Here is a 12,994-nt window from a genome sequence, read left to right as displayed (position 1 = left end):
AATAAGAAGTTACCATTGGTGTATTATTAAAATTAGAGTGGTTTTGTAATGTCACAAAAGCCCTTATAATCCCGCCATCTGAATCCAAGTTTTTGACACAGGTGAGGGGACCAGTACTTTTATGAGTTATTTTTCCTACTTTGGCCATCCTACTTTGATCTGGTTTCACTGAATATCATCAAATTTCATTAAAACATGATGTTGACTGTGCAGGACCTTGAATATTCTCAGCTGTCATTTGTATCACTACTTATTCAATACAAATGATTTACGAACTACAGTACACAGTATTGGGGAAAAAACTATCCCATTTCAACCTAACATCGGTTTGGAATATATACAAGTATACAGTGTTTACACAAATCATATCTCTGACTTCATGTGTGATTTAATGAAAGTTTGATTTTTATAGTAATTTATTTGAATATGGCGCTCTGCATTTTCTCTGGCTTTTGGCCAAGTGAGACAGTAGCGTCCCGCCTAAACTCAGATATTTGGATATAAATATGAACTTTACCGAACAAAACATACATGTATTGTGTAACATGAAGTCCTATGAGTGTCATCTGATGAAGATCATCAAAGGTTAGTGATTCATTTTATCTCTATTTCTGCTTTTTGTTACTCCTCTCTTTGGCTGGAAAAATGGCTGTGTTTTTCTGTGGCTATGTACTGACCTAACATAATCGTTTGGTGTGCTTTCGCCATAAATCCTTTTTGAAATCAGACATGTTGGCTGGATTCACAACAAGTGTAGCTTTAATTTGTTGTCTTTCATGTGTGATTTCATGAAAGTTTGATTTTTATAGTAATTTATTTGAATTTGGCGCTCTGCATTTTTACTGGCTTTTGGCCAAGTGGGATGTTAGCGTCCCACATATCCCAGAGAAGTTAAATTTAAAGGCAATGCTACCAAATACTTTTTGAGTGTATGTAAACTTCTGACCCACTGGGAATGTGATCAATGAAATAAAAGCTGAAATAAATAATTCTCTCTACTATTACTCTGACATTTCACATTCTTAAAATAAAGTGGTGATCCTAATTGACCTAAGACAGGGATTTTCTTCTAGGAATTAAATGTCAGGAATTGTGAAAAACTGAGTTGAAATGTACTTGGCTAAGGTGTATGTAAACTTCCGACTTCAACTGTATCATGGTGTCAAGGCATATGAACAAACAATTTATCGGTTAATCAACATAATTATCACAACACATAGGTTGTAATATGGCTTTTTTCCCTTGGCTTGGCTTCCCCAGTGATTTTACACATCGCTACTGCTCCGCCCCCAAACAACTCCAAATCTAATTAAAATTCAAATACTTTGAAGCTCATTATCAAAATCAATCAAATCAAATGTTATTGGTCACTTACACATATTCAGCAGATGTTATTGCGGGTGTAGCGAAATGCTTGTGTTCCTAGCTCGAACAGTGCAGTAATATCTAACAATTCACAACAATACACTCAAATCTAATGTAAAAGAATGGAGTTAAGAAATATATATTAAGACAAGCAATGTCGGAGTGGCATTGACTAAAATACAGTAGAATAGAATGCAGTATGAAATGAGTAAGTAGTATGAAAACATTATTAAAGTGACTAGTGTTCCATTATTGAAGTGACCAGTGATTCCATGCCTATGTATATACTGTAGCTCAGCAGCCTCTAAGGTGCAGGGTTGAGTAATCGGGTGGTAGCCGACTAATGATGGCTATTTAACAGTCTGATGACCTTGAGATCGAAGCTGTTGTTCAGTCTCTCGGTGCCAGCTTTGACGCACCTGTACTGACCTCGCCTTCTGGATGGTACTGGGGTGTACATGCCGTGGCTCAGGTGGCTGATGTCCTTGATGATCTTTTTGGCCTTCCTGTAACATCGGGTGCTCTAGGTGTCCTGGAGGGCAGGCAGTGTGCCCCTGGTGATGCGTTGGTTAGATTGCACCACCCTCTGGAGAGCCCTGCAGTTGCAGGCAGTGCAGCTGCCGTACCAGGCGGTGATACAACCCGACATAATGCTCTCAATTGTGCATCTGTAAAAGTTTGTTAGGGTCTTAGGAGCCAAGACAAATTTCTCCAGCCACACTGTGTGGATGGACCATTTCAGATTGTCGGTAATGTGTATGCCGAGGAACTTGAAGCTTTTCACCTTCTCCACTGCGGTCCTGTGAATGTGGATAGTTGTGTGCTTTCTCTGCTGTTTCCTGAAGTCCACGATCAGCTCTGTCGTTTTGTTGACGTTGAGGGATAGGTTATTTTTCTGGCACCGCTCCTTCAGGTCCCTCACCTCCTCCCTGTAGGCTGTCTCGTCATTTTTGGTAGTCAGGCCTACAACTGTTGTGTCATCTGCAAACTTGATGATTGAGTTGAAGAAATGCATGGCCACGCAGTCATGGGTGAACAGGGAGTACAGGAGGGGGCTGAACACGCACCCTTGTGATCATGGAGGACAGAGGTTTTGGAAATTATAGCAATTCTCTTAATCCAATGTACACAATTCCAAGCAGGAAAACCCTTTCAAAATCACTTATTCCACAAATGTATGAGAGCAAAATGCTTCAGTGTGGGAAAGAGTCCAAAAAGCTACTGCAGTTTGCCTTACCACCGACTGCTGGACATCAAGGGTAACCACTTCTTGCATGTCGGTTACATGTCACTTCATTGAAGATTTTTTCGATGTCTAGCTGTCTTCTGGACTGCTTTGAGTCCAGCGACAGATACACCTCAGAGAACATGGCAGAGGAACTGTTGAGAGTGGCCAGAGAATGGCAAGTATATGGAAAAGTGGTCTGTTGTGTTAGCGTCAATGCAGCTAACATAACCAAAGCCATGAAAATGTTAAAATGGACCCATCATCCATACAATCAACCTGATAGTAAGAGCTGCTCTGAAGGTGATGGAGCCCACTGTGGACAAAGTGAAAGCAGCTGTGGAATACTTCCACAGGAGCACAGTAGGTGCTGAAACACTAAAGTCTACACAATGCCAGATGGGGATGCCTGAGCTGAGGCCTAAACAAGACTGCACTACAAGGTGGAATTCAACATTTTATACGTTGAAGCGGTTTCTTGAGTCAAAGGATGCCATCATCTCTACCCTGGCCATTGTCAATGCACCTGTTGATGCTTTGACCCAAGAGGAATGGGAGGTGGTGGAGGAGGTGTGCAGAGTCCTGGAACCCTTTGAGCAGGTCACTGTGGAGATCAGTGGAGAGAGGTACAGTATGCAGTTATTACTACATCATTATTTATTCCAGTATTATATATGTATATGAGCAGTAGATGAGAATGTAGTGTCAGTAGACCAAACATGAACCTGACCTAATAAGTTACTGTTCTCTCTTTTCAGCTATGTGACAGCCTCAAAAATGATACTCCTGTGTAAGGGTCTGCAGCGAATCACAGCCAGCCGTCAGAGAGAAGCAAATGTACCCACAGGACATGTGACAGAGTTTATGGACACCCTATGTTCATCAATGGACAGAAAGTTCCACAGAATGGAATATAATCACGTGCTATCAGAAACCGCTGCACTTGACCCCAGGTTTAAGAAGCTAGCCTTCAGTGATGCCAGAGCGATTGATGAGGCTCTTCAAAAAATAACCTCAGCAGCAGGGAGGGACAGCCCCAGTAGTCAGCTGGCTCAGGCATCAGGGCAACAGGAAGAAGAGGGATCAGATGGAGCAGAAGCACCAGCAGTAGTGCATCTCTCAGCAGATGCCATAATGGAGGTCCGGTCCTATTTGGAGGAGCCCCTCCAAAGATCTGCAGATCCTCTGAGCTGGTGGAAGAACAAGGCCTCTGTCTACCCACGGCTTACTAAAGTCATGACAGGGAGACTCTGCATAGTGGCCACATCCGTTCCCTCTGAGAGGGTCTTCTCGATAACGGGACAAATAATTACTGAGAGAAGAAACCGAATCAGCCCCTCGAAAGTGAGGCAGCTTGCATTTCTGAATGCGAATCTCTCATAAAAGCTAAATATGGTCAGCATTGCTGTGTGCTGCTGGTTATAAAATGGCAATAAAGAAGAGAGAGAAAAGAGGGACCAGTTTAATGTTTTAAGTGGGATGCTGCAGTTTTGTACATTATTGGTGCAATATTCTATTATTATGTTGTTCAGATTGTATTAGTTTTGAATTGTTACATTTATATGCACTTTGTTTATATACATTCAAAAGTTATACTTTAAATACAAATGTTTCATAGCATTCTTTTTCATAACAAACCAAAGCATTTTTAAATACATTGTGGTTAAGGTAGAGTATTTCATTTAATAATTTAATTAGAATTGTTTTAACACCCATCATAGTCAAACTATCGCAAACGGTTTGACCTGAAAAAATACAAAACATATATTTTTTTAAGAGCTTTTTGGTGAGCTGAGCCAAACAAGCCGGCTCACTGAAAAGAGCCAGAATACCCATCACTACAAACCAACACAACTTTATATTCAACCTCTATTTTAAATCAGTGGTTTAAATTGTTAGGGCACTATCACATGTTCAGCATTCTTACTAACGGGTGCAACAACTATAGCCACTTACAAGGCACGCCTCAAAATATGTTCATCATCCAGAGATTCTTTCGCCACCTACAACGTTTTCCCACAATGAACCATAGTTGACAGTATGCCGCTGTAAATATAAAGCAAAACAGGTAATACAGTTGTATAGCAGCATAGTGGAACACCATTGAGCTCCCATAATGCATTGCTCTTTACAGTACCGTAGCTAACTGTGAAAGTTTTGCTGTAAATTTACAGCAATTTGTTACAGTGCACTGAAAAGTGCTTCGAGAACAATTAAGGAGCCCTGCCTAGCAGTAGCTTACGGAAGTTGGAGGTAAGTTTTAAGGAGCCTTACCTAGCAGTAGCTTGGGGAAGTTGGAGGTAAGTTTTAAGGAGCCTTAACTAGCAGTAGCTTGGGGAAGTTGGAGGTAAGTTTTAAGGAGCCTTACCTAGCAGTAGCTTGGGGAAGTTGGAGGTAAGTTTTAAGGAGCCTTACCTAGCAGTAGCTTGGGGAAGTTGGAGGTAAGTTTTAAGGCGCCTTACCTAGCAGTAGCTTGGGGAAGTTGGAGGTAAGTTTTAAGGAGCCTTACCTAGCAGTAGCTTGGGGAAGTTGGAGGTAAGTTTTAAGGAGCCTTACCTAGCAGTAGCTTGGGGAAGTTGGAGGTAAGTTTTAAGGAGCCTTACCTAGCAGTAGCTTGGGGAAGTTGGAGGTAAGTTTTAAGGAGCCTTACCTAGCAGTAGCTTGGGGAAGTTGGAGGTAAGTTTTTTAAGGAGCCTTACCTAGCAGTAGCTTGGGGAAGTTGGAGGTAAGTTTTAAGGAGCCTTACCTAGCAGTACCTTGGGGAAGTTGGAGGTAAGTTTTAAGGAGCCTTACCTAGCAGTAGCTTGGGGAAGTTGGAGGTCTCTATGTTGTGGTAGTAGATGATGGAGGTGATCCCAGCCATGAAGGCCAGGCCTGCAGGCATGTACAGGTGCAGGTGGAGGGACTGGGTGAACCTGGGAGAACACACACGAACACACACACACACAAACACACACACACACATCCCAATCGGTGCGTTTAAAATCATTCTATATACAACTTGATTGTAGCTTTAATATGTCATACAACAATGCCATATAATAGCTACAATCAGGCATTGTGTGATAGTGAATGGTATTTTGGAGTGAAAGACTGGAGAGCAGCAGGAGAGCTCTTCCATTCAATTCAATTCCACAGACAATAATACTCCTGTGTAGTAGACTGTAGGGGACTGTATGGGGACTGTACACACCAAACAAATGCTGAGTTCAGGCTAGGGTCTATTTTTCTCCACTTCCTGTCTGACTGACGTGCCCAAAGTAAACTGCCTGTTACTCAGGCCCAGTAGAAAGGATATGCATATAATTGGTACCATTGGATAGAAAACACTTTGCAGTTTGTAGAAATGTTAAAATAATGTATGAGACTATAACACAATTGATATGGTAGGAGACAATCCAAAGAACAACCAACCAGAAAATTGTTTCTTTTCTCCAATGGAACGTATAGGATCATATCCAAATCCAGCTCCCAGATTGCAAGTCCTATTGCTTCCACTAGATGTCAACAGTCTTTGTTCAAGGTTTCAGGCTTGTTTCTTCCCAAACAAGGAAGAATTTTGAGTTTTAGTACTGGGAGTCAGAGTTGGAAATCAGTCTGCGTGCGTACCTGCTAATTTTGCGCTTTCCTATTGAACATACTTCTTTACGTAGGAAATATTATAGTTTAATTACATTTTAGGGTACCTGACGATTAAATAGAAATGTATTTTGATTTGTTTTAACAAAGTTTAGCAGTAGCTTTTTGGATTCCTTTCTCTGCATGTTGAATGAGTGGATTACTCAAATCGATGGGGCCAACTAAACTGACTTTTTGGGATATAAAGAAGGATTTTGTCTAACAAAACAACCATACATGTTGTAGCTGGGACCCTTTGGATTGCAAATCAGAGGAATATTTTCAAAACGTAAGTGAATATTTAATCGCTATTTGTGATTTTATGAAGCCTGTGCTGGTTGAAAAATATTTTGATGTGGGGCGCTGTCCTCAAACAATCGCATGGCATGCTTTCGCTGTAAAGCCTATTGGAAATCGGACAATGCAGTTAGATGAACAAGACTTTAAGCTTTTAACCGATATAAGACACATGTACGTACCTAAATGTTTAATATCCATAATTTTTATGATTATTTATTTGAATTGCGCGCCCTCCAATTTCACCAGAAGTTGTCGACAGGTGTCCCGCTTGCGCGACGTCTAGCCCTAAGAAGTTTTAGATTTGGGTAAAATATTGGACATAACACAGTCAGTTGGATAACAAACAACCCATTGTTTGACATTCTCCCACCAGCTTCATGAGGAATGCTTTTACAACAGTCTGAAAGGAGTTCCCACTTACTCTTGGCAAATTTGGGCTCATCAGACCAAAGGACAGATTTCCACCGGTCAAATATCCATTGCTCGTGTTTCTTGGACCAAGCAAATCTCTTCTTCTTATTGGTGTCCTTTAGTAGTGGTTTCTTTGCAGCAATTCGACCATGAAGGCCTGATTCACGCAGTCTCCTCTGAACAGTTGATGTTCAGATGTGTCTGTTTCTTGAACTTTGTGATGCATTTATTTGGGCTGCAATCTGAGGTGCAGTTAAATTAATTTATTATCTGCAGCAGAGGTAACTTTGGGTCTTCCTTTCCTGTGGCGATCCTCATGAGAGCCAGTTTCATCATAGCAGTTGATGCTTTTCACGACTGCACAAAGTTCTTGAAATTTTCCATATTGACTGACCTTCATTTCTTAAAGTAATGATGTACTGTCGTTTCTCTTTGCTTATGTGAGCTGTTCTTGCCATAATATGGACTTGGTCTTTTACCAAATAGTGCTATCTTCTTTATACCACACCTACCTTGTCACAACACAACTGATTGGCTCAAACGCATTAAGAAGTAAATAAATTCCACAAAATAACTTTTAACAAGGCACACTTGTTAATTGAAATGCATTATAGGTGACTACCTCATGAAGCTGGTTGAGAGAATGTCAAGAGTGTGCAAAGCTGTCATCAAGGCAAAGAGTGGCTACTTTGAAGAATCTCAAATATAAAATATATTTAGATTTTTCTGGTTACTACGTGATTCCATATGTGTTATTGCATTGTTTTGATTTCTTCACTATTATTATACCATGTAGAAAATAGTAAAACTTAAGGAAAACCCTTGAATGAGTAGGTTTGTTCAAACTTTTGACTGGTACTGTATATCAAAAAATATTTGATGAAAAATGGTATTTGACCTTACTGCTATTAGCCCATACAAACGCATTAAACAACACATTCAGTACATGGGACAGATGGTCCCCCTCAAAAAATCGAAAGGAAGTTTGTTCTGAAGTGTTTGTCCTATATCTGAGAGATATAAGAAAGATCAGGAAACATTGGTTATATATACAGTATATATATATATTAATATATATATACAGTGGGGAGAACAAGTATTTGATACACTGCCGATTTTGCAGGTTTTCCTACTTACAAAGCATGTAAAGGTCTGTAATTTTTATCATAGGTACACTTCAACTGTGAGAGACAGAATCTAAAACAAATATCCAGAAAATCACATTGTATGATTTTTAAGTCATTAATTTGCATTTTATTGCATGAAATAAGTATTTGATACATCAGAAAAGCAGAACTTAATATTTGGTACAGAAACCTTTGTTTGCAATTACAGAGATCATACATTTCCTGTAGTTCTTGACCAGGTTTGCACACACTGCAGCAGGGATTTTGGCCCACTCCCACATACAGACCTTCTCCAGATCCTTCAGGTTTCGGGGCTGTCGCAGGGCAATACGGACTTTCAGCTCCCTCCAAAGATTTTCTATTGGGTTCAGGTCTGGAGACTGGCTAGGCCACTCCAGGACCTTGAGATGCTTCTTACGGAGCCACTCCTTAGTTGCCCTGGCTGTGTGTTTTGGGTCGTTGTCATGCTGGAAGACCCAGCCACGACCCATCTTCAATGCTCTTACTGAGGGAAGGAGGTTGTTGGCCAAGATCTTGTGATACATGGCCCCATCCATCCTCCCCTCAATACGGTGCAGTCGTCCTGTCCCCTTTGCAGAAAAGCATTCCCAAAGAATGATCTTTCTACCTCCATGCTTCACGGTTGGGATGGTGTTCTTGGGGTTGTACTCATCCTTCTTCTTCCTCCAAACACGGCGAGTGGAGTTTAGACCAAAAAAGCTCTATTTTTGTCTCATCAGACCACATGACCTTCTCCCATTCCTCCTCTGGATCATCCAGATGGTCATTGGCAAACTTCAGACGGGCCTGGACATGCGCTGGCTAGAGCAGGGGGACCTTGCGTGCGCTGCAGGATTTTAATCCATGACGGCGTAGTGTGTTACTAATGGTTTTCTTTGAGACTGTGGTCCCAGCTCTCTTCAGGTCATTGACCAGGTCCTGCCGTGTAGTTCTGGGCTGATCCCTCACCTTCCTCATGATCATTGATGCCCCACGAGGTGAGATCTTGCATGGAGCCCCAGACCGAGGGTGACTGACCGTCATCTTGAACTTCTTCCATTTTCTAATAATTGCGCCAACAGTTGTTGCCTTCTCACCAAGCTGCTTGCCTATTGTCCTGTAGCCCATCCCAGCCTTGTGCAGGTCTACAATTTTATCCCTGATGTCCTTACACAGCTCTCTGGTCTTGGCCATTGTGGAGAGGTTGGAGTCTGTTTGATTGCGTGTGTGGACAGGTGTCTTTTATACAGGTAACGAGTTCAAACAGGTGCAGTTAATACAGGTAATGAGTGGAGAACAGGAGGGCTTCTTAAAGAAAAACTAACAGGTCTGTGAGAGCCGGAATTCTTACTGGTTGGTAGGTGATCAAATACTTATGTCATGCAATAAAATGCAAATTAATTACTTAAAAATCATACAATGTGATTTTCTGGATTTTTGTTTTAGATTCAGTCTCTCACAGTTGAAGTGTATCTATGATAAAAATTACAGACCTCTACATGCTTTGTAAGTAGGAAAACCTGCAAAATCGGCAGTGTATCAAATACTTGTTCTCCCCACTGTATATATATATTAATATATATATATACTGTATATATAACCAATGTTTCCTGATCTTTCTTATATCTCTCAGATATAGGACAAACACTTCAGAACAAACTTCCTTTCGATTTTTTGAGGGGGACCATCTGTCCCATGTACTGAATGTGTTGTTTAATGCGTTTGTATGGGCTAATAGCAGTAAGGTCAAATACCATTTTTCATCAAATATTTTTTGATATACAGTACCAGTCAAAAGTTTGATACACTGCCGATTTTGCAGGTTTTCCTACTTACAAAGCATGTAGAGGTCTGTAATTTTTATCATAGTTACACTTCAACTGTGAGAGACGGAATCTAAAACAAAAATCCAGAAAATCACATTGTATGATTTTTAAATAATTAATTTGCATTTTATTGCATGACATAAGTATTTGATCACCTACCAACCAGTAAGAATTCCGGCTCTCACAGACCTGTTAGTTTTTCTTTAAGAAACCCTCCTGTTCTCCACTCATTACCTGTATTAACTGCACCTGTTTGAACTCGTTACCTGTATAAAAGACACCTGTCCACACACAATCAAACAGATTCCAACCTCTCCACAATGGCCAAGACCAGAGAGCTGTGTAAGGACATCAGGGATAAAATTGTAGACCTGCACAAGGCTGGGATGGGCTACAGGACAATAGGCAAGCAGCTTGGTGAGAAGGAAACAACTGTTGGCGCAATTATTAGAAAATGGAAGAAGTTCAAGATGACGGTCAATTACCCTCGGTCTGGGGCTCCATGCAAGATTTCACCTCGTGGGGCATCAATGATCATGAGGAAGGTGAGGGATCAGCCCAGAACTACACGGCAGGACCTGGTCAATGACCTGAAGAGAGCTGGGACCACAGTCTCAAAGAAAACCATTAGTAACACACTACGCCGTCATGGATTAAAATCCTGCAGCGCACGCAAGGTCCCCCTGCTTAAGCCAGTGCATGTCCAGGCCTGTCTGAAGTTTGCCAATGACCATCTGGATGATCCAGAGGAGGAATGGGAGAAGGTCATGTGGTCTGATGAGACAAAAATAGAGCTTTTTGGTCTAACTCCACTCGCCGTGTTTGGAGGAAGAAGAAGTATGAGTACAACCCCAAGAACACCATCCCAACCGTGAAGCATGGAGGTGGAAACATCATTCTTTGGGGATGCTTTTCTGCAAAGGGGACAGGACGACTGCACCGTATTGAGGGGAGGATGGATGGGGCCATGTATCGCGAGATCTTGGCCAACAACCTCCTTCCCTCAGTAAGAGCATTGAAGATGGGTCGTGGCTGGGTCTTCCAGCATGACAACGACACAAAGCACACAGCCATGGCAACTAAGGAGTGGCTCCGTAAGAAGCATCTCAAGGTCCTGGAGTGGCCTAGCCAGTCTCCAGACCTGAACCCAATAGAAAATCTTTGGAGGGAGCTGAAAGTCCGTATTGCCCAGCGACAGCCCCGAAACCTGAAGGATCTGGAGAAGATCTGTAGGGAGGAGTGGGCCAAAATCCCTGCTGCAGTGTGTGCAAACCTAGTCAAGAACTACAGGAAACGTATGATCTCTGTAATTGCAAACAAAGGTTTCTGTACCAAATATTAAGTTCTGCTTTTCTGATGTATCAAATACTTATGTCATGCAATAAAATGCTAATTATTTACTTAAAAATCATACAATGTGATTTTCTGGATTTTTGTTTTAGATTCCGTCTCTCACAGTTGAAGTGTACCTATGATAAAAATTACAGACCTCTACATGCTTTGTAAGTAGGAAAACTTGCAAAATCGGCAGTGTATCAAATACTTGTTCTCCCCACTGTATATATATATATATACACTGCTCAAAAAAATAAAGGGAACACTAAAATAACACATCCTAGATCTGAATGAATGAAATATTCTTATTAAATACTTTTTTCTTTACATAGTTGAATGTGCTGACAACAAAATCATACAAAAATTATCAATGGAAATCAAATTTATCAACCCATGGAGGTCTGGATTTGGAGTCACACTCAAAATTAAAGTGGAAAACCACACTACAGGCTGATCCAACTTTGATGTAATGTCCTTAAAACAAGTCAAAATGAGGCTCAGTAGTGTGTGTGGCCTCCACGTGCCTGTATGACCTCCCTACAACGCCTGGGCATGCTCCTGATGAGGTGGCGGATGGTCTCCTGAGGGATCTCCTCCCAGACCTTGACTAAAGCATCCGCCAACTCCTGGACAGTCTGTGGTGCAACGTGGCGTTGGTGGATGGAGCGAGACATGATGTCCCAGATGTGCTCAATTGGATTCAGGTCTGGGGAACGGGCGGGCCAGTGCATAGCATCAATGCCTTCCTCTTGCAGGAACTGCTGACACACTCCAGCCACATGAGGTCTAGCATTGTCTTGCATTAGGAGGAACCCAGGGCCAACCGCACCAGCATATGGTCTCACAAGGGGTCTGAGGATCTCATCTCGGTACCTAATGGCATTCAGGCTACCTCTGGCGAGCACATGGAGGGCTGTGCGGCCCCCCAAAGAAATGCCACCCCACACCATGACTGACCCACCACCAAACCGGTCATGCTGGAGGATGTTGCAGGCAGCAGAACGTTCTCCACGGCGTCTCCAGACTCTGTCACGTCTGTCACGTGCTCAGTGTGAACCTGCTTTCATCTGTGAAGAGCACAGGGCGCCAGTGGCGAATTTGCCAATCTTGGTGTTCTCTGGCAAATGCCAAACGTCCTGCACAGTGTTGGGCTGTAAGCACAACCCCCACCTGTGGACGCCGGGCCCTCATACCACCCTCATGGAGTCTGTTTCTGACCATTTGAGCAGACACATGCACATTTGTGGACTGCTGGACGTCATTTTGCAGGGCTCTGGCAGTGCTCCTCCTGCTCAAAGGCGGAGGTAGCGGTCCTGCTGCTGGGTTGTTGCCCTCCTACGGCCTCCTCCACGTCTCCTGATGTACTGGCCTGTCTCCTGGTAGCGCCTCCATGCTCTGGACACTACGTTGACAGACACAGCAAACCTTCTTGCCACAGCTTGCATTGATGTGCCATCCTGGATGAGCTGCACTACCTGAGCCACTTGTGTGGGTTGTAGACTCCGTCTCATGCTACCACTAGAGTGAAAGCACCGCCAGCATTCAAAAGTGACCAAAACATCAGCCAGGAAGCATAGGAACTGAGAAGTGGTCTGTTGTCACCACCTGCAGAACCACTCCTTTATTGGGGGTGTCTTGCTAATTGCCTATAATTTCCACCTGTTGTCTATTCTATTTGCACAACAGTATGTGAAATTTATTGTCAATCAGTGTTGCTTCCTAAGTGGACAGTTTGATTTCACAGAAGTGTGATTGACTTGGAGTTACATTGTGTTGTTTAAGTGTTC

At 42.3% G+C, this 12,994-nt stretch overlaps 1 protein-coding gene across 2 annotated transcripts in view; it reads right to left on the bottom strand.

Moving 5' to 3' along the window:
- The window catches only part of LOC139578184 (ATP-binding cassette sub-family C member 8-like), a 152,752-nt gene that overhangs the window by 119,968 nt on the left and 19,790 nt on the right, over positions 1 to 12,994 (bottom strand). For both annotated transcript variants that reach the window (XM_071405476.1, XM_071405477.1), the window contains exon 3: positions 5,384 to 5,505. In XM_071405476.1, the coding sequence (XP_071261577.1) occupies positions 5,384 to 5,505 (122 nt within the window). The remainder of the gene's footprint in view (positions 1 to 5,383; positions 5,506 to 12,994) is intronic.

Source organism: Salvelinus alpinus, chromosome 6, assembly GCF_045679555.1.
Source record: "Salvelinus alpinus chromosome 6, SLU_Salpinus.1, whole genome shotgun sequence".
NCBI lineage: Eukaryota > Metazoa > Chordata > Actinopteri > Salmoniformes > Salmonidae > Salvelinus > Salvelinus alpinus.
Note: the sequence above shows the minus strand (reverse complement) of the source record. Positions and strands in the feature narration are given on the sequence as shown.